Source organism: Oncorhynchus tshawytscha, linkage group LG19 (genome assembly GCF_018296145.1).
Source record: "Oncorhynchus tshawytscha isolate Ot180627B linkage group LG19, Otsh_v2.0, whole genome shotgun sequence".
Lineage (NCBI taxonomy): Eukaryota > Metazoa > Chordata > Actinopteri > Salmoniformes > Salmonidae > Oncorhynchus > Oncorhynchus tshawytscha.
Genome location: NC_056447.1, coordinates 27,606,715 through 27,630,709, shown reverse-complemented (window position 1 = coordinate 27,630,709; position 23,995 = coordinate 27,606,715). Strand labels below are relative to the sequence as shown.

General features: G+C 37.5%; 1 protein-coding gene across 6 annotated transcripts in view; it reads left to right on the top strand.

Annotated features, from left to right (window-relative positions):
- Window positions 1–11,365: 11,365 nt before the first annotated feature.
- The window catches only part of LOC112218569 (chromodomain-helicase-DNA-binding protein 2), a 43,707-nt gene continuing 31,077 nt past the window's right edge, over window positions 11,366–23,995 (top strand). The window contains exons 1-6 of one of the 6 annotated variants that reach the window (XM_042301532.1): window positions 11,391–11,661; window positions 13,296–13,359; window positions 13,507–13,566; window positions 15,174–15,226; window positions 17,967–19,734; window positions 20,075–20,186. In XM_042301532.1, coding sequence (XP_042157466.1) covers window positions 20,128–20,186 — 59 coding nt within the window. In that variant the 5' untranslated portion in view covers window positions 11,391–11,661; window positions 13,296–13,359; window positions 13,507–13,566; ... (1 more) ...; window positions 17,967–19,734; window positions 20,075–20,127. Of the gene's footprint in view, window positions 11,662–13,295; window positions 13,360–13,506; window positions 13,567–15,173; window positions 15,227–17,966; window positions 20,187–23,995 lie in introns of all 6 variants that reach the window. The other 5 variants (XM_042301531.1, XM_024379461.2, XM_042301534.1 and 2 more) reach the window with 5 other exon arrangements.

Below are 23,995 nucleotides of genomic sequence, written 5' to 3'. Positions count from 1 at the left end.
AAGGCTACCCGAAATGTTTGACCCAAGTTAATAATTTAAAGGCAATGCTACCAAATACTAATTGAGTGTAGGTAAACTTCTGACCCACTGGGAATGTGATGAAAGAAATCAAATCTGAAATAAATCACTCTCTACTATTATTCTGACATTTCAGATTCTTAAAATAACATGGTGATCCTAACTGACCTAAGACCGGGAATTTTTACTAGGATTAAATGTCAGGATTTGTGAAACTGAGTTTAAATGTATTTGGCTAAGGTGGATGTAAACGTCCTACCCAGCGTCCTGTTGGATGTGATAATTTCCCGATTTCGTGTACCATGAACTGTGATATTACTCTTCCAGGTAGAGTACCATTCAGAAGTTTGGGCTTTCATAAAGCAGACTGGGAAACATTTGGTGATCATTGCTTAAAGTCTGTTGGACAGTTGTCTTTTGAGAGGCTGGGTGATGTATGTGCTGCCTCTGTGACCTCTGATTTTGAGTGCTGTGAATTTATATGTACCAGTGAGTAAAGTGGGTGGACTGAAGAGTGCGCTGCGGCTATTTGAAAAAGTAATAGGGCTTACAGAGTGTTGCGTAGGAATGACTCATGAGGATCTGTTTGATTTCCAAAGAAAGAGAGTTTTAGTATGTAGAGTCATTAAGTATGTCAAGAGAAATGCATGGATACAGTTCTGCTCTACAAGCACAAACCAGTTCTGCTCTAGTCCCACTAAGCACAAACCAGATGGGATGACGTATTGCTGCAGAAGGCTGTGGTAGCCATGCTGGTTAAGTGTGCCTTGAATTCTAAATAAATCACTGACAGTGTCACCAGCAAAGCACCCTGACACCATCACACCTCCTCCTCCATGCTACACGGTGGGAACCACACATGCGGAGATCATCCATTTACCTACTCTGCATCTTACAAAGACACGGTGGTTGGAACAAAAAATCTAACATTTGGACTCATCAGACCTAAGGACAGATTTCCACCGGTTTAATGTCCATTGCTCGTGTTTCTTGGTCCAAGCAAGTCTCTTCTTCTTATTGGTGTCATTTAAATCAAATCAAATCAAATTTTATTTGTCACATACACATGGTTAGCAGATGTTAATGCGAGTGTAGCGAAATGCTTGTGCTTCTAGTTCCGACAATGCAGTAATAACGAACAAGTAATCTAACTAACAATTCCAAAAAACTACTGTCTTATACACAGTGTAAGGGGATAAAGAATATATACATAAGGATATATGAATGAGTGATGGTACAGAGCAGCATAGGCAAGATACAGTAGATGATATCGAGTACAGTATATACATATGAGATGAGTATGTAAACCAAGTGGCATAGTTAAAGTGGCTAGTGATACATGTATTACATAAGGATGCAGTCGATGATATAGAGTACAGTATCTACGTATGCATATGAGATGAATAATGTAGGGTAAGTAACATTATATAAGGTAGCATTGTTTAAAGTGGCTAGTGATATATTTACATCATTTCCCATCAATTCCCATTATTAAAGTGGCTGGAGTAGAGTCAGTGTCATTGACAGTGTGTTGGCAGTAGCCACTCAATGTTAGTGGTGGCTGTTTAACAGTCTGATGGCCTTGAGATAGAAGCTGTTTTTCAGTCTCTCGGTCCCAGCTTTGATGCACCTGTACTGACCTCGCCTTCTGGATGACAGCGGGGTGAACAGGCAGTGGCTCGGGTGGTTGATGTCCTTGATGATCTTTATGGCCTTCCTGTAGCATCGGGTGGTGTAGGTGTCCTGGAGGGCAGGTAGTTTGCCCCCGGTGATGCGTTGTGCAGACCTCACTACCCTCTGGAGAGCCTTACGGTTGAGGGCGGTGCAGTTGCCATACCAGGCGGTGATACAGCCCGCCAGGATGCTCTCGATTGTGCATCTGTAGAAGTTTGTGAGTGCTTTTGGTGATAAGCCGAATTTCTTCAGCCTCCTGAGGTTGTAGAGGGCAGGTAGTGTGAGTGGACCAATTCTGTGTGAGTGGACCAATTCAGTTTGTCTGTGATGTGTATGCCGAGGAACTTAAAACTTGCTACCCTCTCCACTACTGTTCCATCGATGTGGATGGGGGGGTGTTCCCTCTGCTGTTTCCTGAAGTCCACAATCATCTCCTTAGTTTTGTTGACGTTGAGTGTGAGGTTATTTTCCTGACACCACACTCCGAGGGCCCTCACCTCCTCCCTGTAGGCCGTCTCGTCGTTGTTGGTAATCAAGCCTACCACTGTTGTGTCGTCCGCAAACTTGATGATTGAGTTGGAGGCGTGCGTGGCCACGCAGTCGTGGGTGAACAGGGAGTACAGGAGAGGGCTCAGAACGCACCCTTGTGGGGCCCCAGTGTTGAGTGGTTTCTTTGCAGCAATTTGACCATGAAGGCCTGATTCACGTAGTCTCCTCTGAATAGTTGATGTGTCTGTTACTTGAACTCTGTGAAGCATTTAATTGGGCTGCAATTTCTGAGGCTGGTAACTCTAATGAACTTATCCTCTGCAGCAGAGGTAACTCTGGGTCTTCCTTTCCTGTGGCGGTCCTCGTGAGAGCCAATTTCATCATAGCGCTTGATGGTTTTTGTGACTGCACTTGAAGAAACTTTCAAAGTTCTTGACATTTTACGGATTGACTGACCTTCATGTCTTAAAGTAGTGATGGACTTTAATTTTTCTTTGCTTATTTGAGGTGTTCTTGCCATAATATGGACTTGGTCTTTTACCAAATAGGGCTATCTTCTCTACCTTGCCACAACACAATTAAGTGGCTCAAAAGCATGAAGAAGGAAAGAAATTCCACAAATTAACAAGGCACATCTGTTAATTAAAATCTATTCCAGGTGACTACCTCATGAAGCTGCTTCAGAGAATGCCAAGAGTGTGCAAAGTTGTCATCAAGGCAAAGGGTGTCTATTTGCTTAACACTTTTTTGGTTACGACATGATTCCATACGTGTTATTTCATAGTGTTGATGTCTTCACTATTATTCTACAAATGTAGAAAAAAGATTTAAACAATAAAGAAAAACCATTGAATGAGTGTGTCCAAACTTTTGACTGCTACTGTATATAAACAATGCAGGTGTGAGATTTTAAATGCTTATGTTAATGTGTATAAGAAAAGGGATACTGTTGAGTCTTCTTTGGATGCTGATTTTACCATATGTGAAATGCGTTCAGCCGTAATAGGCTGTGGATATACAGCCCCAGGTCATGATCAGTTGTGCTATGTAATGTTTAACTATCTACCTGATGAGGTCATACATGTTCTACTGGTATTATTTAATACGATTTGGAGTGAGGGGGTTATACCTTCTGGTAGGAAACGTGCAGTAATATTACCTTTTGTATAGCCTGGTAAAGACCCTTCATGTGCTGATAGTTATAGACCAATAGCACTGACCACTAACTCATGGAAAAGATGATAGTCAATAGGTTGTCATATTGCCTTGAACTTAGAGGTTTATTGAGTCGATGTCAAAGTGGATTCCATAAAGGTAGATCTACTTTGGATGCATTAGTAAAGGTGAGCAATGAAGTTGAAAACACTCTGGTCATGAAAGAAGTAATGGCTTCTGACTTTTTTGACATTGAAAAGGCTTATGACACTATGTGGAGAGAAGGCCTACTGATTAAGATGGAAAGACTTGGTTTTGGTGGGAGATTATATATCTGGGTTTTGTCCTTATTTAATCACTCTTTTCGAGTTAAAATAGGATCCATTTCATGATGCCTATGGAGATGACAATGGTATTCCACAAGACAGTTCTATCAGTCCTATTTTGTTCAACATTATAATTAACTATGTGTTTTTGAATGTAGGTAGGTGTGTTCGGGCTTCCCTATATGCTGATAATGGAGCTATTTGGAAGAGGGGAAGGAATGTTTCTCGTGATCAAATCTTTTCAACAAGCTATAGTGGATGTTAAAGGATTTTAAATTGTCAGTGGCGAAGTCTTGTATGCTCTTCTCGAAGGAGAAAGTTACTGATAATATATTGTTGTTTCTGTTTGGACAGGCTATGGGGAGGGTTTCTAAGTACAAATATTTGGGTCTATGGTTCAATGAGCAATATACATGGAAAGATCATGTCATAAATGTTGAAACAAAGTGTAAGAAAGTGGTGAATTGTTGATGGATATTTATAAAGCTCTGATCAGGACGACAATTGATTACGGGTGTATAGTTTATGGAACTGCGGCAAAGACTTGGCTTCAGAAGCTGGACAGAATCCAGTATATACCTTTAAGGATATGTATGTGCCTTACTAGTGGAGGCAGGTGAGATGCCTTTGGATAAATGGCAAAAAAAAAGTGTCATTCGGTTGAAAAGCTGTGAGGTTAAGCATCCTACTGCTACTGTTCTAGATGACGGTAGGGAATATGCTAGTAGACAAGACAGTGGTTTTGGTTGGACAGTTGGAAAGCTATGCTGATGAGAGTGGTTTGAGGGAGTTAGAGGTTTGCCCTTCTGTGGTGATGGGGGAGATGATGTTCTTCCATGGTGCTCCCAGATTCTGTTGTTGATCTAACCTTGGTAGAGAAAATTATAGATTGGTCAGAAGTCAGTGATATAGGGAAACTGGTTGACAATAACAAGCTTTTTTACTGCTTTTCACTGATGGATCCAAGGACTCAGATTGTGAGTGCATAGGAGCAGGTGTTTACACTCCTAAATATGATGTGCAGATATGTAGAAGACTAACAGATGAACTGTTAGTATACTCAGTTTAACTATTGGCGATAATAGTTGCCTTCCAGTGGGTGGTTGGACGTACAACCTGTTAGAATTCAATTATGATCACATTCTCTGTCTTTATTGAATAGTTTATCTTCTGGTAAATCTAATAGGAATGACCTACTATTGGAGGTATTAATTTTATTGTGGAGAATTGAGAGAATGGGTGTAGTAGTGAGATTCTGCTGGCTCCCAAGACATTTGGGTGTGGAAGGGAATGAAATTGTAGACCAATTACCCAAAAGCGCATTGAAACTAGATCTTGATATGAATGTTACACTGTGTAGAGGTGAGGCCAAATGTAAGATCAGAACAATTTTTATAGATGTGTGCAGAAGAGATGGGACTCTGAGCACAAGGGCCAACAATATATGCCCTCCAAAGAAAGGTGTGTGGACTAAGATTCAAAGGTCAGATTAGGAAGGAAGAGGTGGTGTTTTCTCGATTGCGCTTAGGACATTGTACATTGAACTCGTTATTACATCTGGTTGGCAAGCATGTGATTGGTTTGTCTGGATTGTATGGTCAATGAAACGGTGGATCATGTGTTATTATATTATTGTAAGTTTGTTGAAGAGAAGGCCACCTTTCCAACAAGTCAGTTTGTCAAATTTCTGCCCTGCTAGAGCTGCCCCGGTCAACTGTAAGTGCTGTTATTTTGAAGTGGAAACATCTAGAAACAACTATGGCTCAGCCTCGAAGTGGTAGGCCACACAGGCTCGTCTGTTCTTGGTTGCAACACTCACTACCGCTTTCCAATCTGCCTCTGGAAGCAACATCAGCACAAGAAATGGGATTCCATGGCCGAGCAGCTGCACACAAGCCTATGATCACCATGCGCAATGCCAAGCGTCAGCTGGAGCATGTAGCTGTCATCTGAAATCTGTTAAAATGGGCCCACATTATTCTAGCAATCTCTACATCCTATTCATTTTATCAAGTATTTACCTAGAATTTAGCTTTTCTTAGAAACAAGTCAGTGGGCTGCTTATTTGGAACAGATTATTGTCACAGGTGGAACCAATTGTAAATAACCAAGAGATCTCATTGGCTTGTCTAGAAGGGGGAGCCCAATTCTGTTTCTCCCCCTTCTCTGCGAGTACACCCTCACGCCCCCCCCTAGTGCATAAAAAAATAAATGATTGGTTTTATGGTGGGAAGTCCCTAGCTAGCCTATACTTCGAACAATCAAATGCTTTAAATAATTACAAATCATTGAAGTGGAGTACACTGTGCACAAGTTAACACTTTGGGGATGGGGAGAAATGGAATTGGGCTCTAGTTGATTTAAGAACTCTTTTCTTTTTGTTTGAGGTGCTGCCACAGACAGGAAGTGACGCAGTCCAGAGGTATGGTTGTTTCCTGTTTGCCCAGAGCATGGCCAGAGATACTGCATATATTGACAAGATTGTCTTGTCTCCTCCATAACAAAGGCAGGAAGGCACGCGGTCTGCTTATCACTGTATTACCAAGTCAATGGATTTTGATAGGCATGGACCCTCTCATTTCGCCTCTTCCTCTCTTGCAATTTTGATTACTCGTCCTAATCCCAAATCGACCCCTAGGCCTAAACCCTACGCCCTATGCATTTGTGGATGTTTTGACAGGTGTAAGTGTAAAGGACGTCAGTGGGGACACTTCAGGCGGAGGAGTAAGTTTCACACATTCACCCCTCAAACATACTCAACAGTGATCCCAGCGTTGGGCGCAAATGTAGATTGGGTCACGGCACCACTGTGAAGGATGTTTTCGCTGCTTGCTTAGCGAGTACAGCTTCTTTCCGATTCGGCCCATACCTGGTGCGAACTCGGGACTTCTGACTTGCTAGCACACATGACCGTCCTCCTGATTTTTTTTTTTTTTTACAAGTCGGCACCACCCGAACAGCTAGCTATTCGCCGGCACAAGTGGGGACACTTCAGGCTGAGGACTAAGTTTCACGCATCCCCATGTGCTACATAAGCAAGGGGTAGTGCAGTGTTAGCACACAGTTACAGTGCCTTCAGAAAGTATTCACACCTCTTGACTTTTTCCACGATTTGTTGTGTTACAGCCTGAATTTAAAATGGATTAAATTGAGATTTTCTTTAACCAATTGCCTACACACAATACCCCATAATGTCGAAGTGGAATTGTGTTTTTAGACATTTTTACAAATTCATTCAAAATGAAAAGCTGAAATGTCTTGAGTCAATAAGTATTTAACCCCTTTTATGGCAAGCTTAAATTAATTCAGGAGTAAAAAAAATAATATTTGAAAGGAAATTACTGTTATATCGAAACTCCCTCTAGCTCTAGCCCATGCCTACACCAATCCAATGCTTTTATATTTGTTGTCAGTACTGAACGAGCGCTCCTGTTTAATCCCACTTACATTGCCTCTAGCTGGATCCTGCAAACCTTAACCAGCAGGTCATAGCAGGCCGGAATGAAGAAAACAAAGAGTATATATTGTTTACAAGCTGATACATTTTGTAAGCTTCCACAAAAGTTGAAGGTTATTGAACAAACATATTAAATAAGCAAATCTATAACCAATTGCGCTCTAATAGACACTAGATGGCGGCATTTATTCACCATGACACTGGGAGGTGCGTAGCCCTTTGCTTCCCAACTGTTCAAGGGGTGGAATTTCACTCTGGGATGTGCTGAAGCACTAAGTAAGTTTATAAGAATAATGTCCTGCATTGTGACTTGTAGAATAACCCTTAAATATCAGACCATAAAGGTGATTACCAGGTTGTTTTTGTAAAATATAATTTAATGCTGGCAAAATATAGATGTACCAATGTTTTCTAGGTGCCCGGTTACATTACAACTTGCCTGTAGGCTTACTGTGTACTTTGAATTGTGGAATGGTGATGACTATGGGCTGTCAGATGCTGCTTTTAGATCTATTTCTGAATTTTACAGAAATATAATATAGCTTTGTTTGACACTATTGGTTTTATCAAAATAAAATGTATGCATATTTGTTTTTATCAGATCTGCTGTCCGTTTGGAATTCGAAAACGAATCAATCTGGTTACTGTTTCCTGGACACCTGGTATTCAAACCAGTTAATGAGGGCTTCAGAAACAACAACTGACAGGGAACTGGGGCCTAGTCTTTCAGTCTAATACAAGACAATCATTACAGTTAAAATAATCCAAATCTACATAAATAGGCATATTGATGAGCAATTCTTAATTTCTAAAGCATGTGTAAACAAGCACTTATAATCAGATACCATCATGATTTTATAGGCCACTGTAAAAAAGGTAAGCTATATTTTTTCATGTCTAACAAAATAAGTTTGATCAATGTTGCATTCATATCTCCTCTGTCCATTACAATGTGCGGTGTCCTTCTAGATTTGAGCAGTAGAGCTGACCCCTAACCAGTGGTGTGTATTCATAGATGTCAAGAGAAGCCAGGCTTCCCAAAAAAAACAAATAAAATAATCATCTCTGTGTTTCAGAATTTTCCTTCAATTCACAAGAGGCTGAATTTATCTCACCTGAGAAAGCATCTGAGCAAGTGAAACAGCGCCCCTCTGTCTCTCTAGGTTTAGGTCATCTATCTGATGCTGTCTGGTCCAAACAAGTATGACATTGTTCCCGAACGTAGCATTGAATAGAATGCAAGGGAAGCCAGTGAGCAATTGGCCTCTCTTGATCAACAAAAGTATAAAACCTTTGCCATTCAGCGTTGAGCTAAACTGAGCTAGCTCAACTGTGAATGGTCCTGGTGCACCAAAAAAAAGTGTCAAGGGAAGCCAACTTAGGGTTAGAGAGCATAAGTCAATTGACAGAAACAACTTGAATTGTTGCATCTTGTTGTGTTGTTGCCCTCTGGTGGCTAGCTAGCTAGCTAAAATAGTCCGTTTCCTAAAAAAAAACATGAATGGAGATAGGGATTTGGACTTGTGACTTTACTTCATTCTCTGTACTCGTTAATGAATATAACAGTGATTCTGATCCAACCATTAATTCATCCTTTACTGTGCCCCTGGCATGGACACAGAAGTCAGAACCGCAGCCACATCCTATGTAGCTTATGTTGATTGGACTAAATAGTTTTTGCTATATTTTACTTGTCACTGTATTAGACTAAGCAGAGGTGATTTAATCATGTTTAATGATGTTGAAATTATGCTGGAATAGTGGAGGCAGCTCCTGTTTTCTTGCTCTTGTTTTTTTGGCGACTTGCGGTAACTCTGTGGTTCTAAATCAATACTTGTTATGTGGTCCGAAAATGTCAAAACATTTGCTTGACCATGCTGTGGTCAAAATATGCTTTGTGAACTAAACCGGACAGAGGTTGCTTTCCGATTTGTTATAAAACAAAGGTGTGGTTGAATTTATTCTGCCACTGTCATCTTAATGTCTCGACCTTTAAGCCTATTTATACAACGGGTGGGTCTGATGCTGATTGGTTAAACGACATTAACTCTGGCTAAATCTATGACATTAAAATGCCTATTTACTCTGTTCCATTTGTCTGCCAAACCGCTATGTCTTCAGCTCAGCCAGGCAATTTATAAACTTGATTGCCACTATAAAAAGCATCTAGATATTATCTCACATTTCTTTTAGACTAACATTTAGTTTTCAACAGCGGAGATTTATATAAACCTTGCTGTATGTCTCTCTGACATTTGCATCATTGTTTCAATATTCAAATTCGATCTCCAGCTGTCGAATAGTAGTGAAAATGTGGGTAGTTGGGATGAGACAGGCAGGCAGCTTTTCTCAGCCAGTCAAAATCATGAATCAGCATCATTTTTTATGGATAGAAAACAGATCAAACTAAACAAAGTGCAGCTAGTTTGCAGTCTTTCCAGCTTCAGAAGTGATTGTGTTAGCTGTGTTGTTGGCTAGCTCCTCTAAACAACAGTGTCCTGACGAGAGAGCACATTTTCTATGCCAGGTGAAATAGCGCATCATTAGCTGATTGTTATGGATGTATCCAAATAAATGTCACTAGAAAACACCTTATGCAAATGCAGCTACTTTGTTGTTATTCTGGCTGCACTGTTAGTTGGCTAGCTAGCAAGCAAGGGATACGATTGTTGCCAGCCAGTATGGCAATAGAACATTTAGAACGAATGACAGGGTTGCATCCATAGATGCAGAACAAAAAGACTTGGTCGTGTCTCTGGCAACCAAACCGATAGAACGAACGACCAGCCGGCTTGGGTAGCAACTCTAGATTTGTGTCAAGACTTTATCTTGTGTAAGGATGAAATAGAATGAATAAAAATAATGTTTTTCTTGAAAATATGTAAATCGTTATTAGAATATGTTGGTAACCCGTTGTATAAAAGTGATAATGTCCTCGTAGCCAACTTTGTCTTGGGCCTAACAACACCTGTGCCAATATATCCTCCAAACCCTGGCTTCTCTGGCATTATCACTTAAAAATCATGGTCGCAAGGCATATGAATTACCAGGTAATAGAGCAAACAACGCAATTCTTGCAACCCAAATGTTGTAATATGCCTTTTTTTCTGGCTTCCCAAGTGATTTCACCAACGCACCGCTACTATCCTTAACCACTGATACAGGATCTGATTGTTCTTCCCCTAGTTATTAAGGTTAGGGTTTGGCAGGGTAATCTGATCCAAGATCTGTAGCGACGTGTAACTTCTACCTCAAGCTCATCTGGCACCCTTTTATTTTTCCATTGCAAAGACAATTCTGGTCTGATTACAATACTATTGACCTGTACACCCTATCTCCTCCTCCTCTCTTTTGGATGATCACTATCTAATAGTATAAAGCATGATTTGTACAATGTTTTTTTGGGGTTATTCAGTCTGGTGAGATCAGTGATCCTCCCAAGCAGGGAGGGCTTACAGCGCTTGTTGCTAGGCTGTGGTTCTTTTTAAAGAAAATCTTCCACTGCAAAACAGCAAGGGCTATTCTGGCTTTCATCTTATTGGTTGGTGATGGGGGTGGAGTACCAAGGACTGAACACTGAACAGGACATTCAAAATGGCGTTTATGTTATTGCTGCTTCTTGCAAAGCAATGCAGTTACAGTCTATCCATGAATTATTCAGTTATATCTGTATGCAAGTGATTATAACATGGTCAATGCATATTATTGGTGATATCAATACAAGTCATTATCAATATTAGCAATTGTATCACCCCATCTTTGGTAAACAATTACAAATGTGATAGCAGTTCATTTGTTGAACTCCCTTTTGAGTCTACATTAGTTGACACGGGTATATTTTGACTCTCTCTCTCTCTGTGTGTGTACACTGTTCAATAATTATTGAGATGAATATAGGGCTATGCAACAGGTGATGTAATAAGTGTCTGCTGAAATGTTTAGTGAAATGTACAGGACAGGAGGAATTAAAACAAAACTATGTTTGATATTCAAAACTACAAATGATTTCACTACTGAAGTTTGTTTACATCTTGCCTTTAAATGGTCTTCATAAACACATGTCTTAGGAGGCACACAAAATGTGTATTTAAATGCATAACATACATAAATAACCCTTTGAGAATACATATTTGGGTAATGTAGGGGAATCTTGCAACAATGTATCCTTCCTCCTTGTAACTAACATTAGATACATTTCAAAACGTTGAGCACAATGTTGCATATTGACTTCAATTAATATATTAATTGCAATAATGTAAACCTTCCGCGCAGAGGCTCTGCTACCCAGGATGCTGGTGTGTTTCAGAGGAAGTTGTATGCGCTTATGTTGAAAAAGAGGGGGCAGAGCTGTATTGAACAGGATAACAGTTCATGCAGACGTAGTGAGAAGGACAGACGGAAGAGACGAGCCTACAGCACAGCACAGCATGGCAGAGAGAAGTACAGCTGTCAGGGAGAAGTTCCCGATAAAATACGAAAATCAGAAAGAAATGCGGCGGCCGCGCGGTAGAAGACAAGGGATAGCGCCCGTCTCACATATGGGTAAGTATCTGAAAGAAAAACACAGTTTTCCCCTGTAAAGGCGCGGTTAGAAGATGTGGCAATATGGTGGTAAGAGCGAGGGTTCGATAGTCTGTTGTAAAAATGGCCATGGTAGGGTCCCCTGCCAAGAATGAAAAGGAAAAACGATTTTCAGACTGGATGTCGGTGCGGTTGAAATTCTAATTCGTGGGATGAGTAGAGAAAAATGTGTTGTGTTAGCCTAAGTCAAATATAAAGAAACCTATATGATTGGGTACACTTTCGAGTTCTAGAACCTACGCATTTAAAATGTGCTTTGTCCTTGAAAGGGCATATGCCCTTGTCTGAAATGGACAGAGGAAAATGTAACTAAATTGAGTACACCTTAACATACATGTTTTATTTGAGTGGGTCGAGAGTAAGATGTAAGTATGAATCATTTTATTGTGATTTCAAGAGATAATATATTATGAGTGAATGTCGATGTTTTTCCATACAACAATTAATTTAAAAAAATAATATATATATATATTACAAAAGGCTTTATTGCCAGGTTTAGGAGTTACTTGTTGAAAAACATTCCGGACAGGTAGTTAGGCATAACGTAATATTTTGGCTAATTTTAACAGCAATTAATAATTAATTAAAATTAAGGTAAATCAATATGTTCGATAATGTTCTTTATGTACTTTCTATACATATAACACCAAAGGTTTATTATGTTCAAATGAAACTGCCATGTCTTGAGGAGCATATATAAGCTATTTTTCGAAAATGTAAAATAGGGTGTTGCCTTTTAACTCGTTGTGGTACAGAATGGAAATAAAAGCCACTGAAAAAATGTCATACATCGTTTTTAGGTTATTGTTTCTAGCTGTTATGAAGATAAGATTTGGGAGTAACTTTTTAGTTTTTTTCACACTTGACAAATACAAAACTATTCACTTTATCACAATTCATAGAATAATTATTTAGAAATGCACCCTTTTCCAAGACACAAAAGTTTATGCTGTCCTGGCCAGATTATTGAAATATGTTCATGCAGTGAGGATGAGATTGGTTTCATAGATATTTAATGTAATCAAATTGATGCTGTGTTATCACCTTAATTAAAGCTTAACACAAAGGTCTCGGGCTGAGAAAGTCTAAAAGTCTTCCTGTTTAGAGATACTAGATTTAAAAAAGATGTATAGATATCATCTATATGGTGGTCATAAATTGGTAAAAAAAAATATTTTAATCTTAATATTCCAATAACAATTCTTACAAATTGTCTCAATTTTGATACACACACACAAGTAATTGGATCAATGGCCACAATGCATATTTATGTTTTTCATGATGAATGTATAGTATTTTTTTGACATGCATGCATTTGAAATGTGTAAATGCAGATCAGTTGCCTTAATACAAATGGTTTTATATCAACAATTAATTATGGGTAGATAGTAGATTTTATTTTTTACCCACTTAAAGTCATGTACATGGTTGCCTCTGTAGCATTTGTAGTAACATATTTGAATATACAATTCTGTAAAGATGTGTAGAATCTCTATCAGATAATTTGATGGCATTCTGCCATATTTAGTGACATTATATAATTGTTTTAATCTGACATGTTATGATAATCCATTCTCCTATTTTATTTATTTCAGGAACCATTGAAGTTAGAAAAATGGGCTGAAAGAAGAATACTAATGTTTTGATATTTGAAAAAATGTAAGTTTGTGAGGGTATTTTATGAATATTAATGATTTAACCATGAGTGTTTAATTAAGCGAGTATGATTCTCCTTACTGTCATATAAGACTTACCAATAGGTTGGGCTGTTGGCCTGTTTTCACTTTTGTATTTGTATTTTTGAAGGTTTGTCACCCGGATGGTCGACCATATTTATGACTAGGGGGATTGGAATGACCAAGACTTGTAAGTATAAAATGTTTCCTTTTAATTAAAGACTGAGCAGATAATAAAACCTGACTGCATGACACATTTAACATTAAACGCATGACGCACAATAACATAAGGAAAAAGAGGGAAATAAAATGTTTAATGTGAAAGATGATATGGAAGTGTTTAATAAACCTTGTATCCTAAAACGAGTACATTGTAACAAAACATTTGCATTATGTACACACTTGGCATTAGTCTGCGCCCATTCAATATTTGAAAGAAGAACAAAATAAACACAAAGTAGTCACGATACCAGTATCTCGATACTACAATACCAGATTTTCCTTAGCAAAAATGAAAACACAAAGCAGACTTAACTGTAAGCTCCTTAAAAACCTACTTTTGACAAATATTGTGTTCTATAGCTTGCAAAATAAACTAATGTGACTCTGGGTGGCATCAGTCATTTTCCTCAAGAAATGGAGTCTGCTTCATGTTTTATTTCCTTTGCTTTGTTACTTCCTTATAATGGTATCGTGACAATATAACAAGAAAGAGTTAATATGATTTGTAAAAAAATTTTTTTAACATATAAGTGAACACTTGCCGGCACTGTTATGCTCGTTACGACCACAAGAGGGCAACATCATTCACTTACGTTTAGCTCGTGATGCTAACATGACGTTGCTTCAAAGCTGAGAGGGTTCCTGTTACGTTTGCGATTTGTGACTTATTTTCGAAATTTGATTCTGGATGCGTATGGTTACATTGCAGTGCACAGGGTCTCTGTTAAGTGCTTGCAAAATGTGCTGTTTATCATTTTGGGGAGAACTGTAACTGACATCCATACATCAGAAGGGAAAAATAGCTAGCTAGGTAATGGGTAAATGTATGATCTCAGACAATTAAAGAACACAGCAAATTACAGGTATTTTTAAAATATGCCTATTCATCTGGCTCAACTCAATCATGCCTAGGCCTAAAACGTATGATCATGAAAGTCTCCGTTCAAGTGCTCCTTGGAAACTAGTATTTACAAGTTGTTGAAGTTGCTATATGACTTAAGCCTGATGTTCGTTAGAAGTCGGGATGAATGAGATGAGTTTATGTAGTAAGTTTTATACTAAGATGCTAGCAAATAAGCTAGCTAAAATTGCTATAAAAAAGTAGCTAGCTTGCTAATGTTGACAGATGGTCAAATTAGCTACATTAACAATCAAGAAGATGCCATTTTAGTATTCTGTTCATAACAATACATGTTTATCATAATTATTGATAATACACAAAATTCATATATTTTATGACAATCTTTAAATTATGTTTCAAAAGGTGAAAAGTAATATGTCATAACTCGTAAACTGGGGTTGCAGAATTTAGGAATTTCATCTTGGCGAGTCATCTAAATGTAAAATAATAAAAAATTGGAAACCAATATTTTTTTGCTAGCTGACACTGCTTGACCGGAGTATACAGCATAGCTCCAAGAAACCTGATAATTTCAGAGGTGACATTTTGGGGAACATATCTTTGGTTTGCATTGACTTAATCCAAGCTAGATTTGGAATTAATTCCAGAGTTGACGACAACTCATGGTCTGTTGTATTTGTTGGTCACCTAATTTCACCTCTTATCCCTAACAGAATCAAGGCCTGAACTGTCATTCCCTCCCAATGAAATAAGAAGACAGCTATGTGTAAGTCATGTCTTTTGATCTGTGCTGTAACAAATGGAATGTTTCTTCAAATATCTGCTATAACACTTTCAATACTGTACTAAATCGATTTCTTAAACATTTTTACCTCTGTTGCATAATATTTAAGTAAAGGTTGTGATCTTTAGCGCAAATAACAATCCAAAGGTAGGTCTATTTATTGGTAATGGGTAGTAGGGTTCCCAGTTATATATAATTTAGAGCAATGATTGTAACCAATTGAGATCAACAGAGATCTCCCACCATGGAATTGTACCTCATCTTCCAGTATTATTGAAAGATGTGTATTCCGGTGAAAGTTAGAACACTTTAGCTAAATCAGTTTAAAGTTGCTCATCTCTCCCTTTTGGTATAAGAAGCCTTGTACAAGGGCATTTTATCATATCACAATAATTCAAGACAGACTCCTCCCCTTTAAAAAAATTTTTTTGCATAAAATATGCCCATACTCCCCCTAGAAGCAGCATATTTTCCTTAGTAGCTGAACGTTTCCATTCATTCTTGATAGCTTCTTTAAGAGTTCCTCCATCTTTCAAATATTCCCGGATTATTTTCATGCCTGTGACATATGCCAGCCCATCATGAACTATGATTATTCACAACTGCCCAAATCTATCCTTTAGTAACAAACTTAACCAGAAAAGATTTTTCACTTCATCTCTATGGTAAGGTCAGTGTATTCTGACAATGCATAGACTATTATTCTATAGTACTCTTATTGTCTCATCTGGTATAATAAAGTAACCTAGATACTACTACCATTATGTTTGACTTTTCCAACAATGTTAGAAAATAGTGAAACTGTTACACTTAGGCCACACTGTCTTCTGTGATACATTTGGGGCGGCAGGTAGCCTAGTGGTTAGAGTATTGGGCCAGTAACAAAAGGTTGCTGGATCGAATCCCCGAGCTTTCAAGGTAAAAATCTGTCATTCTGCCCCTGAAAAGACAGATCAGCGGCACTGTTCCCCCGTAGGCCGTCATTGTAAATGAGAATTTGTTCTTAACTGACTTGCCTAGTTAAATAATTTAAAAAATCCAGTCTTTTCATGAGTAAAATATGAAATGGGGACTAACCCTGTATTAATTAGACCCAACCCACCTCTACTAATGGATTTCTGTGCATGGCCCTACTGTCCACTGAATGATAATGTCAAACTAAATGTTCAACGGAAACTCAGTTTTCTTGGCAGGATCCTCCAAAAACTAACTTTGTTGTCACCTGCTGGTCAAGAACTGACATCTCGGGTCGGAACCTGCCCCTTGTTTTTCTTGGCTCATATGAATGTGTAATCCATTTAGAGAAAAAGATGGTTTTATTCTCATACCACATGTAGATTTTATCTCTTCCTTGGTGAATCTCTGCTGGTCATGTTTGGAAATTTTGGAGGCAGGGTGCATGCAGAGGAAGCACATTTAGCATATTTTGTGCAGTTTAGCTCATGCATGATTACTATTTTTGTAGTTTTGTGTTTTGTTTACAAATCAAGCTGCAATAGTTTAGATACAACTGTAATGGTTCAGCAATGTCAGTTGTCCAAAAGTGTTGGAAAAGGAATTTTGCAAGATTATGAGATTAACTCATGCCAACGTGTACTCAATGTGATTCTGGTGGGCCCCCTAATGGACAGTTTAAGTAGTTTTAACTAGCCTGACAGCAAAATAATAATAAACCGTATCAAGTTAATGTTATCAAATAAATTGGTAACATCTAAAGAGCATGGTGCAATTCCAGAAGCAGATCACAAACCATGGCATAATTAGTTTTTCTGATCATTTTGAGAAATAACTCATTTACATGATCCACATTCAAATATAAGTTATAGTGAACGGTCATATGTTTCAATTAACAGATGTGTTAGAACATTCCATTTGCTTAGCTTTTACTTGTGCATGCAATTTTGTTGTATTTCCTGTTTTGTCTTTTGCTGTTTCCAATTGTTCAACTCTAAAATGTGTTGAATGGTTGCTATTAAATTGTATAATGCTACGTTCATGTGCTCTCGGAATTATCGGAAACTCAGGATTGGGATACTTCTGTAAAGCTCCCTGAATCGCCATAATTACGAGTTTCCGACATCCAAAACCGATCACAACAAGCTCCCACGTAGGAAATAGTCGTTGTACTCCCGACTTTCCCAGTTCAGATAGTTTTGAGGTTCATACTAGAACACTTGCATTACTTTTAGTATTCCATATATTTATTCACTTCATTGTCTTCGGTTCATGTTTGAAAAGCATGAGCATCTCTGTTGGTGTTTTAAAAGCGATAAAAGGCACACAATGCCATTTGGGCAAATAGGTCAGAATTCTGAAATATTTATATTTTGTCCAATCTGTTTGCAAATTACATGTTATATGTATGGGGAGCAAGGATTCAGCCCTTAATGCTCTTAGATATATTTTTATTATTATTATATTTTTTTAATTGATTCGAATTGCGATATTTGTTACCGCATACTGCAGTAATATACAGACATTTTAAACTTCTGGGTTTCATTACCAACTTGACTTTTAGCTAGCTATTCAGAATTGGAATCTTTTGTGGAGTTATTGATGCTATTTTGGCCAAAAGAAAATCCACCTGATGGGTTTGGACAATAGTTCATTATTAAATAAATGTAATATATATATATATATATATATATATATATATATATTATTTATATATATATATTTTTTTTTTTTTACTCATTTCATCTTTTTCTTAATTCCATTAAAGACCCAATTCTACTGGACATTGAAGTGGAGACAACTGCTTTGTCATCAAGATGGCGACTGGGATTTGGGAGCTAATTGGATTTTTGAAAAGCTGACTGCTTGGATTTTTCTGGATTTTATTTGACTGTGTCAATTGGAATTACTTAAACTTTCACATGGACTCTTGTGCTGGGGATTCTTTGGACTCAGTTGTTTGAATAGGCTATTGTAATAGTTGCTTTGACTGCATTCAATTAGAGTACTTTTCTACTTCTGTGATTTCCTAATGCGCTGTTATTTATATTAAATAAAACAATGTTTTTTCACTATTCTGACTCTTTCATTGGTCACTATGCTACCCAAAATTGTTACCAGACTATATTGTCTATTTTCTAAATGTGAAAATTCTAAATACAAACTTCGAATCAATTTCACAAAAATGTAATGACCTGTCTGGTATTTTCTGGGGCTTCTTAATGCATCCAGTCAGTGGAAGGGATACAATTTTAAATTACATAAATAGTGCTAGCTAGTAATTACTACCTTTACATAGGATCGAGGGATGTAGTAGAAGGTAAACGCAAGTAACACAGTTTACGCAACTTTTTATTTGGGGAATCTTCACACACCTATTACGCTAAAGTTTTTTGCTGAAGTGTTTACGTTTACTTGTCTCCATCTCGAGCATTGCTTAGCAACTTACCTTTGTGTAACACTACATCCCTGGTGGGATAATTTCCTTTCAAGTTAATTACATCATACACTTTGGGTACCATTTATACACTCTAGGTAGGACTTCTGTCCACAAAATCTGATTTGCGTGATTAGATTTTTAAAAAATACTGAAGTCAAGTTAAACCATATGGCTTATTGTGATTGATGCAGTCCATGGTGAAGTGGCTGGCTAATCCAGACTATTAATTAAACCAATAAAAGTTATACACTGCAGCTCTACATAATACAAAGAGTTAAAACAGAGCTTTTGGCAAGAACTGAAATGGTGTCCAAGGTTCTTTGCGTCTAAAATGGCTCCTGAAGTCTTATTTCCTGTCTGAACAGGAAGTGATGGGTCTCAGTGTTTTAAATATTATTGTTCAACTTTAAACCCATTTTTGTTTCGATATGTATCTACATTTGTCAAATGATATCCTCTTGACGTGAAGAAACTAAATAAATAAAAATATAAAAATGTAATATAGTTTTGCCGTTTTTATACAAAATTAAGGGGGTGGGACTTTTGGACATCACCTGAGTGTGGGGTAAATGGAAATAACGTCAATCAAAGGCAAAGCTTTCAGAGCTAGGAAGGAGCTCTAGATGGCGGATGAGCCTTGGGAAAGGGAACAATTAACTGGGCTTTCGTCAGACCTTTTCTTTTTCATGAAATCAAGCTCGAATATGACGCGCTATTAATGTTTGTTTTACTTAAAAGAAAACGTGTTACTATAGTGAACAGTGAATTAGGTTTTCTGCGGTATTTAATGCGTTTTTCGTCGTGTAGATCCGTTTTGCAGCGTGTATGCGCGAGTCGTTGTTTTCTCTGCCTAGGTTTGGCAGCCATGGCGCCCCTCCATTTTTAGTGTGCTCTGTGAAGAGCTCTAGCATTTCGTCTCAGTATCACTTTTGTGAGGTTTCATTATCCTATTATCAACATTTAGTTTTTTTGTGCCTGTTTATTTTCATTCAACCTTTTTAAATTGCATTTATTTTAATTTTAATGTCATAAGTATTAAAGTCTGCTTTTGCGGATGTGAATCTAACTTCATTATACCTTCCTGTACATGGAATAGGTATGTTGACGTTTTATAATACCTACCTACAATCGATTGTTTTTTCATTTATCACAGTTTAGGCGTTCTTTGTTTGGTGACGCAGTTAGAATTTGTTCATGTGGCTCGATCGGTGAATCTAATTGAAATACACTCAACACTTGGCTATTTTTTTATCACAGGATGTCATCAGTTGTCATTTATTAATCGATAATGTATATAGTAATATAAATAATGCCAGTTTTAAACGTCAGACACAATGCTGATGGCTTATTTCATAACGTGAAGGTTTTTACTGTCCTCTGAGCAAAAACAATCTTATGGGAGTTTTATAATGGTCCATCCCTCTAACTTTTGACAGTCAATACCAGGACATAAGATCATCAAATCAAACGTTTTCAAGATAAAACGACGATGAAGAATAAGAATAAAAAGCAAGAAGATGAAGGTTCGACTCAAAGCAACGCATCAAGGTACGATCTTCTATATTTTCACTTTTTTGACATGTCTTGATTGTTTACCTTGACAAGCATGGTTGATCACCTGTGAACATATTTGCTACTTAAGTTGTCCCGATTTGTACCCGTTTCAAATCAATGACCTTGGTTTTTAATAGCCACACCCTAATTCTTATTAGCATTTGTTACACTAAATACTGAACTTTCAGGCTCTTTGAATTACATCTTTACCCACATGTATACAAACTAGAAGTTTATGGCTTCTTCCCCAAGAACAAATGCATGATATCAATATGTGTTGTTCCATCGTTACATTGTAATATGACCTTGTCTTATTAGTCGATACTGCATTGCACCATTTGAACATACAATGCTTATTCTTTTTTAAACATTTGAAACCTCTAATTTACTAATGTTAACATATGGGGCTGAGGGGAATATTCAAATTAATATCTAATGCGCATTATCATTTGTTTCATCTGCATAGACAACGAACGTTATGCAGTTTAAGTTTTAAAGACACCTTTGTCTTCATTTAAAACAGTTGACTACTAAAACAAATGTTAACTTAGACATTTTGGTAGCCTAAATCATAAACTATTGTGTTTTAATGAGAACTGTTTAATGTATAGTAGGCCATACAATCACTCTTGACTGAATGTTCACAATATTTTAGTTTCTATTTGGCCTGTTGATCTATTTACCTCCTGGATATCTTGTTCTCAGAACTTCATGTGTTTCTCAGCAAGAAATGGAAGCTCAATATTAGTTTCTCTGATAGTCAGTCATCTTGTACATTTAATGTTTTATTTCACTTTTACAACATGTTTTATGTATAGCCATTTCAAATAGTTATTCAATTAGGTTTATACTGAAAGTATGTATTCACGTTAACCTTTATGGGGAAACAATGTTATTGATGCCTTTTTCCATTCAATTCAGGATTATTATTGGCATCAATGAATCTCTATTTTTCTGAAGGGATCATCACCTGCACACATCTGACTAACCATTGACATGTTGAATTTTGCACACCTTAGGTGTTCACTAATTTATTTATGTTGACTATGAATAGAATTTCAACTGTGGTAATGCTCCAACTACATTTTAGATGTTATAGGACAGCTTATTCTGATTTAAATTGAGTGATGTCCTCAATGCTCAATAACCCTTTTAATTCAGCTGTGCTTGTGCACTAGTTTTGAAGTTTGTACAACATCAACTGTGTTGGTGATTATGAGTTCCTCTTAGGCTAATAGCTGTTCCATGGTATCAGAAGCTAAGTGCCAAGATGGTAAACATCATGTATTGCAGATGTTTTCATGGTCTCACGGACTTAAGAATTCATTTTATTTTACAGATAAAGGTATAATCTAAAGTTGGGATTCAAGGGTTTGAAATGTATTATCTCTGTGTTGGAAACAGAAGGAACACAAAACAATGTAATTTCATCATCAATAAAAAGTGCTACATCTTCTTAAAGGACCTCATGTGCTCAGTTTATTTTGATGCCATGTGGGAGATAGTCATGTCTGTACTGTCAAATAATCATTCTTGCTTGTATAATCTAATGGTAGTCTTGAGTTTAACATGAGATCTGACAATATAGTTTTCCATTATATTTAAATAATTTCATGGGGAATGGTAAGTGCACATTGCTCACACCTCTGGTCTACCAATGATAGTTTTAGACTTAAGTCATGGAAGTTACTAATGTCATGTGTAGGCCAACGTATAATTGGTGACTGCATATCATAATTGAAGCCTAATAGGGCCAACCTCATATTTGTCATCTATTACATGGCCTATATTTTGACATTTGGGCCAGTTTTTGTAACTTGTCAGATGTCACTGACATCTACTACAACCATAAGCTTTCATGAATGCTTCAACTACAGGCCTGGTTGGGTTGCTCAAGAGATAAGCATTGCATTTGTTATAGATTTTGTCAAATGCAAACTTTTCAGCTAACTGCCCCTAGTCCTGAATGTAATTGATAATGGGTCAGAAAAACATGACATTAAGGCATGGTGTCAACCAAGAAATGCTGTGCAAGTGCATTTGCTGTCCTGTTGGCAGCCATTTTAGTAACATGCACAGTTAGTCTGTCCTAAAAAAATCCTAATCTACCACACTTTTGACTGCTCTTGTCCTGATAGAAGATTATTTTGAAGCACATAGAAGCAAGATGCACTGTGAGAGCAGGTCACTATTAAATGTTCTTTTAAAATGTGTTGCATGAAGTGGAGTCCACTTAAGTCACAAAATGGCTCTTGCTTTGTGCTGCATAGACTGACTTTCTGCATTAGAACTGTATGCTCAGAACTACAGGAACGGGAACAGGAAGTGTTTCAAAGGTCAGGGGCTTGTCTTTTGAGCTGCGATTGGCTCATTCCTCACCTAGCAACCCACCAGCCTGTAGTAGTTCAGTTACATTTTTTGTCCCGCCCATGTCTGACCTAACTAAATGGAGGGAGTCACCCATTCATGCACTTGCTTAGTCAGCAGCAGCTACATTCTCACTAGAGGAAGGGGTTTGAGCATTTGTTGCTGGGTGACTGAGTGGTGGATACATTACAATACCTTTTTAATATCACAATCCAATACCTTTTGATATCACAATAAGAACTTATTCAAATCCTTCCCCCCTTTTTTCTTATCTGAATGTTTATATAAACATTTCATTATTAATAAGATATATAATATTAATTATAGGCTTTCCTAATTTACCCTGTAGTTATTAATTGTATTTATTTAACTACAGAAATGATGTATCATAAGTGACTAAACAATGGTATTAAAGCATGGCTTCAAATGAAGAAATTGTTTTCCTTCGTTCTATTCTAGCAGCCGACTCCATGTCTGAACCATTCAAGGTCGTCTTGACTGTAGGATTTGATCTGGAATTAGGTACCCCCTATAGTCTATTCAGGGTACTGCACATTCCATCATGGCAAATTTAACTAATGCAATGTGGGGCATAGACCGGTTTACTCCCTTGTGTAATTTGCTGTGTTTATGATGTAAGAATTACAGTTAAATAAATACATGTTGCAGTGATTTGTTCTGGTTTCCTTATGAAATAAATACATGTTGCAGTGATTTGTTCTGGTTTCCTTATGATATTCAATTTAAATTGAATTATCTTTTTTTTAGTTGCATGTAACTTTTTCAAGCTAAAGTACAGCATGAATATGGAATATTTGGTTAGATTGCTAATAATGTGGAGTGTTTTCAATGAATCAGGGCATGGTTTTGTCATTGGTTACATACATTAGTTAAATTATGTTTGCATTGACAAATTGTATAGGTTGTGATGTGCTCTTGAGGTGAATATTATTTCAGATCTAGATGTTATAATTGGTTGTTTGGCAGAATCTCAGTAGGTGCTTCCTGTTTTTTGGTTGAGTCACTGTTGGCCCTGTGTACTGAGGTGCGTTCAGTTCGCTTGAACGTTTGCTGAACGGTTTGTACTGAACGACACGTTTACCAAAACTGTCTTGAACAGACTTTTGAGGTACGTTTGCTCCCGTTTGGTGGGTGTGGCTTGAAGCAATGAGTGATGTCTTTAAAGGGCAGTGGCCATACTGACAACGTTCCCCAAACCACAACCCCGCCCATTTTTTCAACTGATCGTAAAGTACAGCACCATTTCGGAAATTGAACGTCCCAGAACGTAAAAACGTGCTGATCGTGCTGATCGCAGCCCTCGTGTGGCATTGGCAAACAGGACTTATTTGGCGCCCTCTATTGTTTACAACAGGTTATAGTTGTTTGTGAAGATTTGTAGGCTATTTTAGTAATTTAATGAATGCAAAGAGAAT